Source organism: Megalops cyprinoides, chromosome 5, assembly GCF_013368585.1.
Source record: "Megalops cyprinoides isolate fMegCyp1 chromosome 5, fMegCyp1.pri, whole genome shotgun sequence".
NCBI lineage: Eukaryota > Metazoa > Chordata > Actinopteri > Elopiformes > Megalopidae > Megalops > Megalops cyprinoides.
In genome coordinates, this window is record NC_050587.1 from 16060829 (window position 1) to 16082003 (window position 21175).

The following is a 21175-nucleotide window of genomic DNA, read 5'->3' on the forward strand; positions in this document are numbered from 1 at the left end:
TGATTTTGGGACAACTAAAAGGAACTGGTAAGCGGACCTGAGTGACCTTGATGGGACGTGTGGTTGTAATAGGTCAGAAAGACACATTGGAGCAAGCCCATTTAACGACTTATAGACAATAAAATCTTAAAATTAATCCTAAAACGTACAGGCAGCCAATGAAGGGAGGCGAGTACAGGGGTGATGAGCTCTCGTTTGCGTGTTCCTGTTAGATAAGCTGCAGCATTTTAGACCAACTGTAAGTGCAAGAGGGAGGCCTGGCTAACACCAACATACAGAGCATTCTAGTAGTCAAGCCGGGACAAGATAAAAGCATGTATAACACCTTCGAAATCATTACATGATAAAAAGGGCTTGACATTAGATAAGAGCCTCAGTTGGAAAAAACTAGATTTAATCACTGAGTTTATCTGTTTGTCCAATTTGAAATCACTGTCCATTATCGCACCCAGATTTTTTACAGTGGGTTTTACACATTAAGTTCCAGGGAGCATAGGTCCATATGAGGGGCATCACAGGCACCACTGGGTCCAAATATCAGGACTTCAGTCCAAGGAGTAAACACCTGAGCGACTTTGACAAGGGCCAAATTGTTATGGCCAGACGACTGGGCCAGAACATCTCTGAAATGGGAAGGCTTGGGGGTGCTCCTGGTCAGCAGTGGTGAGCACCTACCAACAGCGGTCCAAGGAGGGACAAACCACAAACCGGCAACAGGATGTTGGGTGCCCAAGGCTCATCAAAATGACAGAAGGTCTACTGTGGCACAAGTCATAGAAAATTTTAATGATGGTTACAGGAGGAATGTGTCACAGCACACAGTACATCGCACCCTGCTGTGTATGGGGCTGCGTAGCCACAGATCAGTCAGAGTGCCCATGATGACCCCCGTCCACCGTCGAAAGTGCCTACAATGGGCACGCGGGTGTCGGAACTGGACCTTGGAGCAGTGGAAGAAGGTCGCCTGGTCCATTTCATTTAGATGATGTGGATGGACGTGTATGTGTGCAATTTTCACCTGGAGAACTGATGTCATCAGGATGCACTGTGGGAAAACAACAAGCCCGTGGAGGGAGTGTGATGCTCTGGGCAATGTTCTGCTGGGAAACCCTGGGTCTGGCCATTCACGCGGACGTCAGTTTGACATGTGCCACTTACCTAAACATTGTTGCAGACCGGGTACAACCCTTCATGGTAATGGTATTCCCTGATGGCAGTGGCCTCTTTCAGCAGGATAATGCGCCCTGCCACACTGCACACATTGTTCGGGAATGGTTTGAGGAACATTGTGAAGTGTTCAAGTTGTTGCGCTGGCCTCTGTTTTCAATTTATTGTTATCTAATTTAGTCTATTTAATTTATTATTATTGTGCTGTGATTGTTCGGATGAATAGCTGTAATAGACTTGGCTGCATTTCATGTTACAGACCGTAGATTATGTGTGAACTTGGTTTCCTTCCTTTGAAATGAGGAACATCCACCCACAATCGTCATATGACGGACTTTAGGACCTTGCGCATTGATTGCCCACTAAAATTTGAGAAATTGCCGCTTGAGGCTTGTCACGCTCATACACGAGTCATCGGTGTGATCCGCTCATTTCGGAGTTAGCTTTGACTCTGACCTGTTGTATGAATATAAGGCACACTTTTTAAGAATGAGAGAACTTCATTTTAAGGACAATTTTTGGGTAAGTTGACAAACTCTTCACATCTGTTCTATGAAGCATGTGAACTTTATCTAAATCACTTTCGTAATTTATATTGTATGCAGCGTACCTATCTATTGTGTCAGGTAATGTAGGCTAGGTGAAAACTACTCAAAAGCTGAGCAGACATGTGTTGAGTTTGCAGTTTTTGACAAGTTACATTTTTGAAGAGTCCAGACTGCGCATCCGGCAATCAAACTGTTACTGGTCAAACTGACAGATAAGACTAATACATGGAAACTAATAATTACGTAGAAGTATTTTAAAATGATTGATCCCATTGCTGTTTTGTGAAAAACACAACAGCCCCACGAACACATTGCAGTTTTGTGGGACTTGGTAGGCTAATGAGTCACAGTATTTCAACTACGTGTGGGACATTTGCATGTTGATAAATGTGCGACAAAAGTGTCAAAGTCAAGTGCAATGGTTATATCCCCTGTCAAAAAAATGTGCAATTCCGTTTCTGTGAGTTGTATTGATTAAGGACCCCAGATTTGATTCAGAAACCCAGCGACTACAGCTGTTACTTCTGGGTTATGAGTGAAGTAATTTTAGGTTCTTGGCATATGACAGCATGTTAACTGTTGACTAGAGCTATGTGGCAATTTTTGTACTTGAGGTAGGTTGATTTTGCATGAGCTGTTTGGGTACATACTGTTTTCGGTAACAGCCTCCAAGCAGACATTGTTTCGCGAAGGCTCTCAATGCTCCATTTATTCCCACGTAACTCACTTGAGCACTTAAACACTCATTTTGCACTGAAAGGAAAACTGATGTGGTCTGGGGTGATGACTATATGTCTGTTCTGTCAGCAGACATGAATTACAGTAATTTGGCATAGTCGGGCAGCACAATCGTTAAATTAGAATTCAAAAACAGTTTCAAACACATATCTTCAATCAGAACGGTCTGTCCGTTGACATTTTTTCTCCGTAACACACAGTACATAGGGTCCTGGATTTGTGTCTGTGTACTGTGGATAGAAATGGTTTTGTTTGTGTAAACATACATTTTAATACTTTTTTGTCACTCATGCTCGTGATATTAAGTTGTTATGGGTGAACTGTGACTTTTGATAAGGAAACACTTAGAATGAAGCCCTGAAGGTGACATTGTGGGTGTGGCGTCTTAAACATCTCATCGACTGCAGTCTACTTTTGAAACGCCGGTAGCATTATTCATATAAGAAGTACTTTCAAAAGAGACAAAGATGAGCATATTCATTATTCAGTGATGTACTCTGGAAAATTACGAAAATCTGTAGGATGAAAGTGTTGTAATACTCTCAAGTTATTGTATGTCTTTCAGACATGGTCCGTGTCAGTATTCAAGTATTCTGATGGCCCATGTGCTGATATCTGTGTGTCTATGTAAAGTTGGATGGAATGGTACTTCCTTTGGTGTGCTGTGTGGTATAGAGTGTTCTGTGTTAAGGGTCATTGCTGCTATGTGTTGACAGAACAATGACATCACTAGCACTGCAGGGTATGACAGCATAATTCAGCACCTGAATGATGGGAAGAGGACCTGCAAGGAAATTGAGGACTTCATGAAAGCCAGGTAAACCTCTTTCACATCACAAAAAACACCAAAGGTACTGGTATGGAAAATACTATAGCATTTTTCCTTGTTTGTACTTCATCTACACCTTTCTTTCAGTTGTTTCAGTTGAAAAAAGGAAATGCTGATTAATTTGGTGCTGGGTCACAGATTCATTTGAAAGTATGTATCCAATATATTGCATGATATTTCATATGGCCTGCTTGTGATCCCTGAATAAGTCTTTATTCGCCCAGTAGTGACTCACATTTAGTGAACTCATCAGGGTTATGACCTTGTATCATTGCACACCTGACTTACAGAAAGACAAGGTTATATCCAGGTTTCATACTTGCCACTGCAGGTCTGTCAGCTGGGATGCAATCATCTGATTATAGTTATTTCCCTCAGTGAAGCCTAGAATTATGCTGTAGTAAGGAGGGAATATATGCGTTTTAATAGTTGTAATGGGGAACCTATTTGAATTGGGACATACACTAAATTCCTCTTTTTCCCCCCACTAGGAAATGTCACTTTGTTAGAATTGCAAAGCTAAGAACTAGCAACTTCATGATTGCAATTATGTTTCCTGTTTTCATTTTGGGAGGCCTGCCTTCAGTGAATCCGAGGTTATCGTCCTCTGAATATCTTTGCTTATAATTTTCTGGGTTGCACACATCTTCTAATGAAGCTTACAAGATGGAATTATTGCTGTTCTGTCAGTTTCTCCTTCATTTGTGATATTGCCAAAGAACTTAACTCATTTTGCATGAAACTGCCACAGTGGTGCTTGTTTATCAGCACTTTATTTGATCAAGTAGACATTGTTTTTTGTTCACAGTGTGTGCAATTATTTATCCCTGTACAAAGTAAGGTGTTGTACTCCATGTGTTTTTTTTTATTTATATAAAGAAGGCCATTCAAGGAGCAGACCAAATCTCACTCTCTATTAGGAAGGAAATGAAGAGCATTTTTTATTCATCCATCCATCACACATGTTTGCTCTGCGAAAAGCTAGGCTGCTATTGTATTTTGTCTGGGGAGTGTGTTTTTGTGTTGGCGAGATTCCTAGGAGTCAGCTCTAAGAGAATCTTAAGTCACAGCAGCCGCTTCACAGGACCTCACTGTGTGAAGTGCTGTCTGACTTTTCAAATAAATGTATGAAGTATGTGTGATAGATTTAAACTAAATTTATGGCCACATGATAACAAACTTAAATCTTAATTATGATTCAGTGCTCTAATTTGGTTATTTATTACATTTCTAACTGTCTGTGTATATACAGTATGTAATCCCACTTGTACAGGTGGTCCTTTTCTGAAAACGATCAGATTCTTTGTGAAAGGGTACAAGAGCAGTGCATCTGCTTGGGTCTGAATCGATGATTTAGGGATACAAGCACTGACCCTCATAAGGCCTCCTCCTCTATAGTGTACAATAGCACTCCACACTTTCTCAGTTTCTCACCTTCTCAGTTAGTCACCACTGAAATTGTTAATGCACAAGGAAACCATGGCAGCTTTTGGTCAGCTCCCAGTCCTTATCTTTTCATGAAGTGAAATTCAGTCCAATATCCTGGTATTCTCACAGCAGTAACACAAGGTGGAAGGGGAGGGGGGGGAAGGGTTTCAAATATGAATGTTTCCAGCCCTCATTTCCTCCAAAACCATGCTGTACTTTATCCCATTGAAAAAAAAAAAAAAAACAGAGCGACACGTCTTTGTGATCTTATGACAAGCAAACCAGGCTTTGTTTAATGTGCAAAGTCTGATAGTGAGTGATTAGGTTTGTTGAGGGTGGTAGTTCCCATTACAGCAGTGAAAGTAAAACCAGTCCTATTGAAGGCTGACTCTTCCACAGTAACATGAAGCAACTCTAACTGTTTTAAATGCTGTGGCCATACTTAGATATTCCTGTGCATTTCCGTCTTTTGGATCAGATGTTTTGTCTTTAAGGTGAAATATCTTGAGACTTCAGACTGTGGGCCTCTTTTTATTAGCTCACAGTTGTAGCACTTGAAAGCCAGTGTTGTGACCTTGCATTGTACTTCCTTGTGTGTTATCTCCATAAGTTGCATTTTGGTATGCTTGCAGGGCCTCAATAGAAGAAAAATATGCCAAGGATTTGCTGAGTTTGTCTAAGAAGGTCTGTGGTCATAACGAAATGAAGTAAGTAATGTTGTTGTTGCGGTGCAGCAGTTGTCCTGAATGTCTCCGGACCAGCTGTGTTTACTGCTACTTGTGGCAATTGTCATTATGATCATGCTGAATACTTCTGTCCAGAATGATTGTCGGGGGAAAATCTATTACAGTGCACATGAGAGACAGAGGAAATGCAGACATAAACAATTATAAGCCTGGTTCCTCTAAGTGTGGGTGTGTAAAGCTATGTCTGTATCTTAGGGACATTAATGCAAGTGTGGTGGGCAGGTTGTTATTAACTTGTGTTTCTGTGGTTTTGCACTTTTTTTTTTTGGTTTTGAATCTATGGCTCTTAAATCCATGGTCATGATGTTTGTTTTTTTTATTTCCCACTCAAAAAAGTTTGTGTTGAGTTATTTTTGACTGGTTCCTTAGAGTTGTGGCAATTTATGTGTCTCAGGGTCAAGGACAATAACTCATTTCATGTTGGGGGCAATGAATCAGATTGAATTAGCTTTTTGAAAGTGATAGTTACCAGAAGTTTAGAATGGTAGTGTTCCAGTTGCCTTTGTGGTTTCAGTATCAGTCATGTGTTGAGAAGTGGTTAACATGCGTGCCATTTCCTGTTCGGAATTTAAAAAAAAGGAGAAACAGAAAAGAAATGTCTAAACAATAACAAAACCATTCTTCATTGTATTGGTCTCCCTGCATATTTATTTTAGGCAAAGCATAAAGATGCTATCTTGGTGTGATTACAGTTTTTATATTGACACAAGTGTCAAAACGTGTAATCGTTTTCAGAAAAACTTCACACAGTTTCAGCAGTTTTTGAGTCACTTTAAGTTATGTTGAAATGCTAAGGTGTGGAGCATCTAATTTTCCCACTGGTTACAGTGAATGTGATGGGCGTGTACTGACCCAGACAGTCTAATCCCAATGTTTGTCTTTCAGCACACTGAAACGTTCTCTGGACGTATTCAAACTGCGTAAGTAAATCAGTGTTTAGTGCACGCTGTTGTGTCTTTGTGGTGTCACACATGGAGTTTGGGTTTCCATTACAGACTGAAGTCCCACATGCTCTGCACACGCAGCAAGTGTTGGTGACAGATTCTCACTGAGGCAGAGCCAGCAGCCCTCTGTCCTCTTGAAACCAACCAGGCCTTTTAGGGCCCTGTAGATAATGCTGTGAGGTTCCACTCTGGTACGTTTTTGTGTGTATTTCCGCACGCTGAAAAAAAAGTCGTCCTGGTCGCTATCTTGTCACAGAAACTGAAAACGTGAGCTTGTCACACCTTCAGCTGGCACAGACCATGCGAGAGGAGGCCAAGAAGCTGGAGGAGTTCAGGGAGAAGCAGAAGGAAGTACGGAAAAAGGCAAGGCCTTCTGAGGGACATAATGCAGCAGCTGCTGTTGTTGCAAGGCAACTGTAGCCTTTATTAAAATTAATCATCATGGATTTTTGTCTGTGTCGGCTGTTTGACAATTGCTGCATTTGTTATCACAATTGGTTGATGAGATGGCCTGAGAAATTCTCATTGGTTCAATGGCTTATTTTCGGATGCAGGTAGAACAGCAAATGGATGCTTTACATAAGCAGAAAGCAGCACAGTACAAGAAAACCATGGAGGTGAGCATAAGAAGCCATTTTGACCATGTGAATTCCTATACGTGTAATGGTAAATGATACTTAATTCCTTTTAGCTTTGTGTTTAAAAAATAAATGTAGCCTACTGCTATGCTTGTTTTATGCTATTTAGTGAAGTTAAAAAGGCAAAAATGGTATAGAAATGGAACGCAGTGAGCAGAAAAGTAACCTCTATTTGGTCAGTTTTATACTTCTGGTATTTCCAAAGGTGGAACTACTTGTACAGTAGTTTTGTTATATTTAAGTGCGGTGACACGGATTAAAAAACATGAAGTTGTGAAAGATTCTTTGTGTTTGGTTTCCTTGTCTTTTTGTATCAGGTTAAATAATAGAGAAAATGAGTTTTGTTTTGAAAAGAAAAGATGAAGTAGAAATGGTTCAAATGGTGTAACACTATCATGTGATCTGAGGCATGAAAAATGATAGGAAATATTTAAAGGTCTTTACAGTAGTGCAGTGCTATTGTTAAATAGGCACTCTAAATTGAAAAAAAAAATCTGCCATGCACTTACCTTTTCCCTGTTGTTGTCGTCCATTTCTTATAAATCATGGGTACCAAATTTTTGAAAGATAAGAGAGATTTCCAGGTTGCATAGGGTAGAGAGGTATGAAAGAAATCTTGCCATCTTTTCTGTTGCACCTACACTTTTCTGGATATAAATTATTGTAACTATTTTAAACATTATTACATCCTGGGTGTTCAAATTAGGTCAAAAAAATCTTAACTTGTTCAGTTTGTTAATGTGAATAAAAGTAGGCCTACATTTCAGACTATTCCAAGAAAACTACATTGTTAGTCAGGGGTGAGACAAAATGAATCTTGACTACATACACATACACATAATGTCCACAGTGGGTGCACCTATCCTTGTTTTCCAGTTGATAGAAACCAGGGTTTAGGAGCATGCTCTGTGCTGAAGAACCATTGTCATGAAATGACTGAACGATTATAAGTAATAATATCTGAAAAACATTGGCGAGCACATTAAGAAGGGTAGGTCTAACCTGAGGATGCACGCAGGAAGACATAGCAGCCTTTGTTTAGTTGTTTGTGTCTGAATTTCAATGGCAGTCCAAGAAAACGTATGAGCAGAAGTGTCGCGACAAGGAGGAAGCAGAACAGACCATGAATCGGAATGCCAGCACCAGCAACACCAAGCAACAGGAGAAGGTAAGCCGCCCGAATCATTGGCTGTATGACTTTGATACACATGTATAATTGGCAAAGGAAGCTGTTGGCAGTTGTGCTGCAAGTGTGTTGGGCTCTAAATGGGGTACTAGCCAGAGCATGAATGGCAATGCAATTCATCGTTCACAAAAGCTATAATGCTGCCCTTCCATATTCTAGCTATTTGCAAAAGCACAGCAAGCAAAACTGTCTGCCGAAGAAGCAGGTAATTGAAGTTACATATTCTTTCTCTGGTACCACATACACCTTATAATGGGCTAGAATACTATGATGACCAGTAAGAAAGAATGTAGATTTAAAAATGGAGTATTAGCTTTAGTAATGCTTTTCTGATTAATTACAGACCGAATGTACAACCAGAATGTTAATGTACTGGCCAAAATCCAGGAAGACTGGCAGAAAGAACATGTCAAATCATGTGAGGTAAGATTTCCCATTCCCTGAGTGATTTCCTCCACTGTGAGTTGAACATTAACAGCCAGGAGCTTTGACCTGCTCTTTGATCCAGCCTCGGTGGCCACACATCAGCATTTGCTAAATGCTTACCATTCGTCCAATTTATTTATCACATGTGATGGTTATTAGGGATGATGCTGGCAGGTGGTTTCAAAGCCAGAGGCTGATAAATTGATGATGGTGTTCATAATGCTGATGAAGTGTGATGATGTTTTGATTTGCTACAGACAATATTAGGTATGAATGTGCGTAGGGAAATTAACTGCATGACATAAGAGTGCACACACACACACACACACACACACACACACACACACACACAAATGGGAGACTTGATAAATCCATGTGTGCAGTAGAATAGTAATTAGATATCCATAAAATGAATATTGTTGGCAAGAGTGAAAACATGGAATCCTGCCCCCTAGTGAGACTGTTAAGAACCATTGTTTCGCCAGGGATATCAACATATCGAAGTAAAAATAAACTTACAGATTTAAGAATCAATATTATTTTAGTTATGAAATAATTTGTGAAACCCAGTAATGTTTGTGGTGGTCTCTGTGCAGGCCTTTGAGAAACAGGAAGCAGAGAGGATCAGCACTCTGCGGAACATTGTGTGGACTCACCTAAACCATCTCTCCCAGCAGTGTGTCACCAGCGATGAGGTAAAATCTATATATGGGAGCTGTGGTCACAAACAGCTTGCTCCTCTAGTTTACACTACAGTGAGAGGAAAACAGGCATCACACTGTCTCAGAATCACATGAAAAGTTCAGCATTTCAAACTGCTTCATTTTGTCAATGTGTTTGGTGGCTGTTTTGCTCTACTGACTGAACAGATTCTGAGTATAGCTGGACAGTAATAAGTTAATCTGAGATGTGTTTTAATGGGATTGGTCAACGAAGGGATTAATGTGAGATAATGATTTACATTGCTGTAATGAATAATATATTCCTGAGCTTAGGGGAATCTGCTCAATGTTGGACTGCAGGGTATGCTTCCAGGTCAGTTTTTCACAGCGGCAAACCATGCCTATCAGAACTGGGCCTTCTGTACCTCCCAAAAAAGCAAAAAAAAAAAAAAAAAACACTCACGAAATAATACGGGGCATCCCTGCCCATTTTTGCACTTTAGGCAAAATATAATTTGCGATTAGAACACGAGATTGGAAAAAATTCTAGCTAATTTTAGCTTTGAGGAAACAGTGATTTAACATTAAAAAATATAGCAAATGGGGCGGTGAAAACTACAAGAAGCTTAATAATGCTAAAGAAAACATAACGAACCATGTAACGTAGACTAACACGCGCTATATAGCATAAAATAAGTTACATGCGAAAGGGTTAAGCTGACCTGCTCTGGCTCTTGGTGTTTTTGTGCAGCAGTTAAACAGCTAAGATTCTCGTAGCCTTTCCAATTCCACGCAACCTTGCTGGTCCCAAATAACAAGCACTCCCAGCAGTAGAGCCTCTTGTGTCAAACTCAGCTTGTAAGCCAAATGTATCGTTCCCAGTTGCTAGCCTGAAAATGACGGACATAGCCTGCTTTTGCAGGTTGGGCGGCCTTTTTAAACAATGTCCATCTTTTCATTGAAAAGTCGTCTTGAAAAGGGTACTGATAAAAAATCCGTGACAATACCATCTCCAGCTGTTGCCATTTACAACGTCGGCTATCAATCGCTAGTTAGCACTGAGCTAGGTCTCTTGTCTGAGCGAATGAGCGGGTCTTCTAGAATACCCTGGAGCCGTGGGAAAATCTGAAAGAATACGCCCATTGCGTACAAATCCAAATATGATTGGTTGATCAAATTGTCGATCCAAACGAAAATTTGGGGTAGCACTGGGCACATTGCTGGGCCCAGAGGGCGTCCTGTCATTGAACATCAAAATTTGATTGGCTGATGATTCTGTCACTAATGCTTGTTATAAATCAGATGTGTGGTCTTTCAACAAAAGGCTAGCAGTATCTGTAGTGCTGGCCACAGCGAGCTGAAATCACTGTGAGGTGTTTAAGTGACTGTTTTGATGTAGGATATTCCAGTTCAACCTCAACAAAACTAACCATAAACAATTTTGTGGACATTACACTAATGAAACTGATAACTAAATACTCAAGAAAGACATTTTACACACACTTGATTTTATTTTTTATAGGGCCAGCAGAGAAGGCCCTGCTGGCCCTGCTGGCCCTGACGGCCCACCACTGGTTTTTCATTAGCTGCCTCCGAAACAAACACATCACTGGTACCTAAATGGGCACTACCTATGCTAACAAAGCTAGTTAAGGAGTGCTGTACATTATCACACAGTCTAGACTGTGCCGTTCATTACAGTACAGCTTTAGAATAATAAAAGGAGCAGATGTTAGAAACATTCCTTTCCACTTTTTTGTGATGTACTAAAGAAGAAAAATAATGAAAAGAGACCTTTCTTTGAAACATTTATGGGCCAAGGAAGGGAGGTACTTGGAACAGAACCAACCAACATCCTGTTATGATATTTGCTTGCAGGATACCTGCCTTACTAACTGCATTTTTGTTTGTATATACATTTGTATTTCTGCATTGCAGGTTTCATTTAGTCAGTCAAATTTATTTGACTTCTTGTTAAATGAAAAAAAAGTCTTCACCGGCATAAGTTACTGTTTGTGATAGTTGCAAGTTCTTGGAAGCTCTTACACTTTCAACTGTGCCCTGTGTGTCTGTGACCCCAGCTGTATGAGGAGGTGAGAAAGTCCCTGGAGCAGTGCAATGTGCAAGAGGACATCGAGCACTTCATCAACCTCAGGAGGACAGGGGACAAGCCACCAGGTGCTGCTCGCAGCTGGTGTTGAGGGCCATCGACGTGACAAAACCGAGAAACTACACATGGTTTCTTACCCAGTGCCCTCAGTCCACTGGCGTCCCATCATTTCAATTAAACAGGAAGCGTTCTGAGCTACGCCTTCAAATAAGTCATCGCGATCAGTGCTGCAGAGTTTGTTAGCATCATATTATTTTCAGTGGCCTCTTTTTATTATTCTTACGCACTATTTCTTATGTTATTTGCTTTGGAGACGCCATTTTCCAGAGAAACCAACACCAACCAACACAGACGCCATATTCTGTCACTCTTTTGCAAAGTACTGTTATCTAAAAGCTAATGCAGAGGAACATTGTTTATGACCTAAACCCTCGTTCCCTTTTTTTGAGGTTAAATGTCCTTGCCCACACTATGCATGCTGCCCAAACTCTATCACAGTCTTGGTGTTTAGTGTTGTGCCTGCACGTTTAATCTTATCACAGGTTGCATATGCGGAAGTTTTTTCGATCGCTTAACCCTCTCTGTTTCTGTTTGCCACAGCCCTGATCCCCTATGAGAACTTCTACAGCAATCAGAGGGTTCCCGCTGCACCAGCACGTCAGCCGCCACAAGGTGGCAGGTGAGAACGGCCCACACTGGGTGACTGTGTGTCATATTGCTTTAAATAGCAGCTGCACCATAAACAGGGCTTTGTGTGATAATGAATTGCTTGGCCCTCTAACCATATTCATGTGCTTCAGGAGAGGGCCGCTGCCTGTTCCGGGGAATGCAGAAGGTATGTATGTTTTACATGTTACAGGTAACTTAAAGACTTACTAATGCCGCTGTTTGCCTTTAAAAGATGAAGACTAAAATAGACTAAAGTATGTACAGAAATGTCCTCATGCAGACTGACCTCCAGCTAAAACAGGACAAAGTACAAGAAAGGAAAGAAAAGATGTGTTTGTTCTGGCAGGTCTCACATTGGGATTTAAGCAGAATCAGATTGTGCTGTCCCAAGCCATTGATTATATCTTTCCGAATGACATAACAGCTTGCACGAGGCATGGTAAAACCTTTCATGTAAGGTCTATGAAATGACATTAATATAGCAGATATACATAGTTTGTTGTCTACAGTTTATTTGTATAATAATTGGTAATATATTGGAAATCTGTGTAACAGTATGGCTGAAAAAATAACCAGCAGATGCTTGTTGCAGCTGTAGGATTTTAATATAAAGTTGCTTATTTGCTCTTTTTTATGAAGGTGATGTGGTTTATTCAACTATCCAAGACCCTGCTTACAGTCTAATACGATATTAGCAAACATGTAAGTACTGTATATTCTGTTTTTATAAATTGTGTAAACCATGACAACTAGAGTACAATATTTTACCACCAGTGTCTTGCCTAGTTTTCTGTTGTATTACATTTATGAAATACCCAATTCCTGTCAATAAACCCATGAAAGCCATTTCATGTGGTAAAACAGCAGAGTGCCATATTCACATGTTGATAACATGGATCCATATCCATTATCAAGTCACTCTGCACTGTATGGGATATGAATGGTATGATATTAAAAATACAAGATGAGTCAATTATATTCCTTTGTTTGCAGTTCTTCGTTGGGATTTAAGATCAGATGGACCTATAAGCAGGAAGGGGGTGCATGTATTTCCCAAAAATGGCATAAATGAGAAACTGGCTCGATGAAAAAAATGTCTGTCAGCTAATGCAGACATGAAAAATATATAAATGTGTGAAAATAAAGCATGTTGTGAATTTTCTTTAGTACCATACAAAATTTATTTTTATTTTGATAATGTGTTTGATGCATATTTGGGCTCTTGTTTTGGTCCAGTTTCTTGTCTCTTTCTTTTTTTTCTCCTTGTTTCTCTTGAATGTTTGGTCAATAGATGTGTGTAAGATGCTCTTCAATGCCTTACAGTAGGTCCAAGGCCACACCCAGAATGTTGTGTTTTTTTCACACATGTTAATTATTTTTCACTTCATTCAGCCTGACATTTGAGATATTTATCAAAATGTGTTTAGATCACAAGGCTGTGGGTCAGCATAGAAAGTGTTACTGCTGTCTCATCATGTGCAAACAGTAGAATATTTTTTATGTTTTTTCTTTATGTTTTGGATCTGAACATTTGGCTCACAGTACTTGGTGTTACTGTATATTTGTAATGCAGAGACATAATATTCATAATATTGTGGAAATAAGCAACGTGCAGCTTTGCGAAAGTGTAGTTATTTATTTATTGTCACTTTTATGTGTTATTGTCATGAATAAATAAAGGCCTGCTCTTGATACTGTCAGTGCAATAAATGAATGCTGCTTTGCAGTTTGTCAGTGCTGTTTTTTTCTTGAGTGCACATAGTAGTCATTAACAATCATTATCTTTATTAATTTATTAGTTTAATTTATTATTTACCCCTTTTTTCCTCTGGAGTCGGCCGAAAACAAACATGTAAAGAACAGACAAGGCAGCTATGGTTTATGAGTTCTGTACTTATCTTAAAATTATTTTTAATGTAAAAATAGAGATTTACAGTCTATTAAAGCAAATACTTCTGACAGTTATCATGAGGAGATGAAAATGCTCATCATACATTACTTTAAAATGTGTAAATGTGTACATATATACATACATAGTGTATTGTGAACTTGTGTGCAGAGGTGTTAGTTTACCGTGAAAATGAAATAACATATGTCACTGTTGCATTAAAGGAGTGCAGACAACATGTTACAAAAGCCGCATCACAGGTGTCAGTATAGTTAGCTCATTGATTTGCAATTCCAGGATTGGAGGGTAGGAGTCCTGCTGGTTTGACAGTAACCAATATTGGATTAACACCTAGACAACCTAACAAGGTAAGTTCCTATCCAAAAAACTGTTCGCTCTAGCTTGGCACCCAGCGAAACCTGAAGCCCCCGCTGGGCATCTTTGAGGTGAAGGTCCTTCCCAGCGGAAACACACGAGTCCTGATGGTGCAGTGGTCTCTAATGGAGGTCCTGAAGCACATCCCCTGCTCTGAACAGCTGCTGTCTGCAGAGACAGCATTGCAGGAAACATTCACCTGCAGTCCACTGAAGGCGCCGTACATGTTTATTCCCTCCTGTCTCTGGCTCTGGCCAGCAGGTTCCTCGTCCTGGTGCCATTTTGGCTGCTTTGAGTCTCTGTGGGCCTCTAAAACGCTCTCATCTAAAGTGTCTCTCAGGATGACGTCCAAATTGTGAGAGCCGGAAATGACTGTGTCCAGTTTGTCCTGCCTTTGTCTCTTCACTCCAGTCTTCTTACTGGCTGCTTTAATAGCGGGGTTCTCTGCGTTTGCATTTGTGGACTGTGTCAGAAGCTGAACAAGAAGAACAAACATCACTTTTAAAGGTATGCTGGGACTATCTGATATAACACAGGTCCCAGGAGGTGTCCATGGTTCACACTTTGAGGAATGTAGGATTCTTCATTCAAAACGTAATTATGTTTGAGATTAAGAAATGAAAATTTGGCAAATGAGCTTAACTCCAGAAACATCCATGACACCATACACTTCAAAATGAAACCAGCATCAAATTTTAACAACTTATTAAGGTGCATTAACACATGTTCAGAATGTTGTGGACGTGGACTCACATCAAGTATGGAGGCCAAATGTTTGGCTTGGCTGGCGATCTCCCTCAGCTGGTTATTTTTTTCTTGTAAGGCCACAATCTCTTCGTGCTGCTTGTTTAGAGTTATGTGGAGCTGTGCATAAGGACAGAGCAGAATAATTAGTATAAGACAATAAATCACCACATTAGACAGTATAGTAGCCTACAGCTGTTTGTTTTTCATCAAATGTTACATGTTTTTGAACCTTTGGTGAAGGACATTAAAATCACTAATAGTACAACCAATAACATAAATTGAACCATTGTTTGTAACCCAAAGAGTTGCTTTTATTTACATTTCACATGTACAAAGCACATGAAAGCATTATTGCATGTCCAGATATGTTTTTGCAGTTAGGCAAACCCACTAACAGTTCTGTGTTTTTTGTGCTGGTTGTTTGTGTAAAGCATCACACTGTCCATGGAAATATATGTAACAAACTGTGCTTACTGTCATTGTAACAATTACAACATTGCTTAAGATTACACCTGGTACCAAAAACAATGAATTTACCACATATTCATTGTTGCACAGAGAACACCACATACAGCATTTTCACATAAAAAGCATACTTCAAGACAGGGGTGGTCAACCCTGGTTTTGCAGGTTTCCCAGTTGACCACGAATATCTGAACTAAGGAGAGCAGCTGTATTTGCTTAAACTGAGTAATAAATTATTGAATTAAGTGTATAATGGATTTAGAAACTTGCTGATTTTGATCAAGTGCAGAAACAAGACCCAGCATTGTTCATTTTAGCACTTTTCATGTGTCAATGCCCATCACTGCACCACCGACCTACACAGTGGGCTTTCACCTCTGCTGCCCTCACCTGGTCATTGGCCTTCAGTGCTTCTCCAAGAGCCCTTTGGTTGTTGTCGGCCTGGTCCCTCCAGAAGTCATCTGCAGGAGGTGACAGTGGGCTGCTGGGTTTGGGGGTCTGAGAGGTGTGGGTCAGATAAGGATTGTGTTCCTCTAACGTAGAAACAGGTGACACCACACTGGACAGGCTTGGGCACAGTGGCAGCCAGTCCAGGCCAATGATATCCAGAGGGAGCTCAGATGATATTGTGAGGTCTGGAGAAATAAAAATTACTTGGATGAATATATGTAGAGTATACTTAGAGGATAAAAATATGAATAATTTAATGTAGTCACATTCTGAGAGTCATTTCATGTATAACATAATCCTAACACTTCTTTGAACAATTACTCAATGTGTTATAGATATTTGACTGATTAGTGTTGTTTGGAAAAGTAATTTCTATTTGATCAATGTAATAACAAAAACAAATATTTAAATAATAATATAAGTATTAATGGACGAGTAAAGATTATATTAATGTATAACTGGTTCAAAGAGATCATGTCTTTGAATGAAGTAATTTGCTCTCCAGGTACTTTTAAAAAATTTAACGCAACAGTATTTAATATTGCAAAAGGTAATCGAAATGTGTAATTGTGTTTGACACCTAATTAATAGCTAAACTTCTGAGGATGGTTAACATCACTCACCTGGAAACCCGTCCACACCAGCGTTCGAATCTTGAAATTCAAAAGATGGAGGAATCGCCCCTGGATTCTGGATTAATAAAAGACAATTACGAATGCAAATAATGTTATATAGCAACCTATTGTCAAAACATCGCAACTGATAGGACAGATTATTTAGAGCCTACCTTCAAGCCATAATCATGAGACGTAAACGGCAGGTAATTGCATGCCTGCATTGCCGCGCTGGGAGTATTTTTTTTTTAAAAAAACCGATTCCTGAAGTTGTCGCGCTTAAGCTTGAAGACGGTGGAGCCTGGAGGCGTGCGCTGTTAAGTCAATCAGTGGTACCACTGGCGCACCGACCGTGCAGGTGTCGCGTGTGCTGCGGACTGCAAGTGACCTCGCCGTACACCCGCAATACATGTGCGCCATTCCGGCGTCCCATAGGCTCGCAGCACGAGCCGGACCAGGTACCCGCCTCCTCCCCCGCTACATTCCAGCGCAGCAAATGTAAACAGTGACTGATACACCTGAACACCTTCCGAGGTGAAGGTCGCTGCGGCCACGCTCTAATGAAGCCACAGCCGTACTCTTCTTAATCTTGAAGATCCAAACCAGTTTAATGCATATTAAGAAAATATTTTAAATAGCATCAGTTTTGTTTTCTTTAACTTAATAATTAACCTATTTTCCTGGCCGCAAAACGCCCGGTTTACATGTGTTGGAGCGCGAATTGTTTCAAATGGGCCTCCACTTTTACATTAAATCCTAGATAGAATTTATAACAGGTATTCCATCTTGGTGAAGCAATATTCACTCTTGAAAAAACATGATGCAGTTTCATCAAGAAACAATACATCACACTTACAATGTGCTACATTACTTGTTGCACTTTGTATACTTACTTTGTAAATAGCTATGGATAAAAACCATGTTAAATGACAAATGTAATGTAAATAAAACAATAGGCTAAATAAAACAGTAGAAAATTCAGTAGTTGTGAACTTAAAACAGTAAGAGGCATTGCTCTTGGGGGCATATGGTTAAAGCTGGCCCACCTTGCCGTAGGCTCAGGTTGTTGACCCACATCCTGCATAAGAATAGATAAAAGAGGAGATGGGGTGGCGGAGGGATGCCGAGAACAGCTGACACAAAAAGAAAGTATTGAGTGGGTTTTTTACTTGAAGGTTGGGACAGGTTTGTTTATTGTGTAGGAATTGTCAAAAAATTCTCATGAATATTTGTTTGGAACTTCAATAAATACAACAAATCCATGAGAATGTCTGAAAAAAAAAGATCTCATCAGCTGCGATCTGTCATTGAATGCAAAACACTTAACTTTTTGCCAAGGTGAAAGCAAAACTTCTTCCTTTTTTTCCTAAATAAATCTGCCAAAGAAAATATCAGATGCACTTATGATTTTATACTTGCAAGCAGGGTGTGAAATACGGGGGGTCTCAGGGGGTCCGGGAACGTCACATATTTTGAAACCTAAATGTTGGCAGGTATGGGTAGGGGGACCCCCCAACTGCCACCAGATATTTCATACACTGTTTGTAAGTACACTCAAGTGGAACAAGACCGAGAATTTTTAGTAGTGGTAATCCTCAAGGGTTACATACAAGTCTAATTTCACTCCAAACAGCCTTCTTCTAAAATGAAACCCCAGGGGCTGCACAACCTCAGGAACAACAAGTGCGCTTGTCATCTCTTGTCACACCTTGCTTGTGCGTGCTCGGGACCCATTGTCCCAGCAGCGTACGTGGTACGCTCCTTGGTCACACGTCAGGTGAGGTTACGACCTCACGGGTTCCTCCACCTGGCCTGTGTGTTTGTTTGGCTAGTGCATCCTGGTCCGTAACCTCAGGTGCAAAGTGTGTGTAGACATGTACTGAGTGAGAGGTCCATCGCCTGGGGCGAACACCTGTGACTGTCATGTAAGAAATCAGGTGGCCTATATCAGTTTAAACTGCACACTTCAGAGAGACCATGAACACAAACTGCAAAAACAGAAAAAGGTTGTTTTATTTTTCACTGCTTTTGCAGCAAACACTTTCAGTCCAAGAACATCAAGTGCCGTAAGTGTTCTCTTCACACTGGGTCATTGACCTTTTCTCCAATCTTACCTTCAGAAGGATACTTCAGATATTTACTTTTGTCACTTCATTTGCAATTCTAAGACTATGGAATGTGAGTAATTTCGATTTCCTGTACATTATTTATGGCACAAACATTTCCTGTACATTATTCGTTGGCATATTTCTAATCTGTGCTCCATGGGTGTTACATTGAACTTTCACTAAAAAAAGGCTATAGTAGGTCTCAGACCAGTCACCTAGGGTGTTAAGGACACCTACATCTGTGTTTAGCATTTTCTAACCTCAAGAAAAGTGTGTTTGTCACCAAGAGGTCGATGGAGGATTAGCAAGCGAGCTGGAGGGATTTGACCTTTGTTTTGTTGTTTGCAGGCCTGAATGCTTTCAAACCATTCAGGAACTCCAGGCGGGAACGTAAACCACTTCACTGTTTCTGAACACACACATGCAAGTGTAATCTATCACAGGACAGTGGACACAAAATGCCACACAAAGGTATATTGGTTTACCTGGGTATATGTGGGGTATTTTCTATTCAGCTATTTCTTTGCGATTAATTCACCATGTATTATGTGTATCTTATGTATGTGAGTTATTTCCAAACATTGTGATGAAAATGTGAAAAATACCTCCCACTACACAATTAAATGCAGAACACAAACTGCAGGATTTCAGGATCTAACCTTTAATGCTAGTGGGTAATGAGCATTTCGGTATAGTTCACCTAATGCCAAAGTGGTAACTTGGAGGCAACCCCAAAGCATCCCTGTTCAGCAAAACTCAAACGTGCAATCACATTAAGACATCAGGGATTCCAGATCACTGCTGTCACTCAGGCAAAAGTGGCCTAACTCGTCTTTAGATAGACGGCATGATAAAGTCTACAATGCAATGCAGACATCTCTTCTCCTAGAGCTGCATTCCCGCCAGTGTGCGAGTAATGACATGGTTCTTGTCAATGATTGTCAGCTGCTGCGTGCTCATCTTTAGAAAGCTAGCATTGTTCTTCAAAAGTGTCAAAAGACATTAACTGATAACCTTTGCAACTGCTTTTCCTACTCCACCATATCAGTTGCCATTATCATCTTAAGATGGTTTCATTGCTTGATTTCAAATACACTAAAGTGGCTAAAGCTAGACTGATATTCAGAAACATTCCTGTTAAAGTAATTAACAATGCTGTGGATACTACCCCTGTCCCCACTTGCAGTGCAATAGATAAAAGAAAAACTATATGCAATAAATGAATGGTAAAGGGTAATAAACCACAAAATGCATTTATTGTATTTTCACTTCTATAAGGAAAGACAGACTATTGAGCATATATGTACTTAAACACAGCTTAATTTGTTTTTTATACTTAACTGTGACTGATTAACTAATATTGACAGCAAAAATTAATCTTAGAAATTTTACTACCATAAAAAGGGAGGTGGATAATAAATCTAAATTTGACTTGTTTTTCAAATGCCAACAGCTTTAATACCAAAAGAATTTGTCTTTTTTGTCAGAAAACTCTAATTAATATTATAAGTGGTGCTCTAACCACTAAAAATACTGAAACACAATTAGAACTTTAACCAAATCATTAAAAGAAAAGGTAAAACCATTTTGTAGCTTTACTATGGTTACTGGTAGTATTTCATACTACCAGTTACTGGTATTTTTTTCCATTAATGATCATCTTCATGTATTCTCCAATCAACTTTCATAAAAAGTCAAAAGAATATGATCTAGTTAGATTAGGATTTGCAGAGTTTATATGAAAAAGAGTAGATATGAAATGGCTACCTAATGAAACGCAGCTGTCTTCAATTACATATGATATCTACAGTGCTCTGCGAAGTAAGCAGTGTACTGGGGTATCAGGGTGATTTAAGAAAGAGAAACATTTTAGGTGGTAAGAAAGTCATGGAAGCCAACCCATTCTGAAAACCTTATTTAACAACCGGTTTTCATTTTGGCTGTGAATATTGAAAATTGCATTACTTATTTGGATTATGTCAGGTCTTTGTTTCAGGCTTTGGGTCAAAGTTAAATACTTCAAATAGAGAGAACTCTTGCCACTCTTTTGAAAACAAAATGTTTCTTGTTGCCGCCTTTACCCTGACGCTCATTGCGCCGTTTGAAGTTGTTGAAGTCCGCCGTTTGAAAGTGTATCGTATTAGTTGCCCTATAGGCTGTAATTGTACAAATCTAATAGTACTGTGTCCTCAAACAGACCTTGCTCTCAGCTGAGAACTGTCTCATTGTGGAACTGTACACATCCTGTCCCTGTACTGTCGCTATACTTGCTGTATGCACTTTTGTAAGTCGCTTTGGATAAAAGCGTCTGCTAAATAAATAAATGTAAATGTAAATGTAAAATAACAAGATGTTTGTTTCAATTCAGAGGTAGTTCTCTACAAAGTAAACACACACGTGAAATATGACAGTTAAGAAGACAGCACAGAAAAAGAAG

The 21175-nt window shown here is 39.8% G+C and overlaps 1 protein-coding gene across 1 annotated transcript; it reads left to right on the top strand.

The window, feature by feature from the left end:
• The first annotated feature begins 1583 nt into the window (after nt 1-1583).
• Nucleotides 1584-13785, top strand: pstpip2 (proline-serine-threonine phosphatase interacting protein 2). The gene is made up of 15 exons (XM_036528189.1): nt 1584-1689; nt 3170-3270; nt 5343-5417; nt 6342-6376; nt 6657-6763; nt 6955-7017; nt 8108-8206; nt 8384-8429; nt 8568-8647; nt 9247-9345; nt 11394-11490; nt 12023-12101; nt 12223-12257; nt 12731-12793; nt 13085-13785. The coding sequence occupies exons 1-14, from the start codon at nt 1657-1659 to the stop codon at nt 12784-12786; spliced, it is 1005 nt and encodes a 334-aa protein (XP_036384082.1). The 5' UTR covers nt 1584-1656; the 3' UTR covers nt 12787-12793; nt 13085-13785.
• The last annotated feature ends 7390 nt before the right edge of the window (nt 13786-21175 follow it).

Coding starts and splice junctions, on each gene's coding strand:
- pstpip2 (XM_036528189.1), top strand. CDS start 1,657: ATGAGAGAACTTCATTTTAAGGACAATTTTTGG. Junction 8,430..8,567: donor ACTGTCTGCCGAAGAAGCAG/GTAATTGAAGTT, acceptor GATTAATTACAG/ACCGAATGTACAACCAGAAT. Junction 9,346..11,393: donor AGTGTGTCACCAGCGATGAG/GTAAAATCTATA, acceptor CTGTGACCCCAG/CTGTATGAGGAGGTGAGAAA.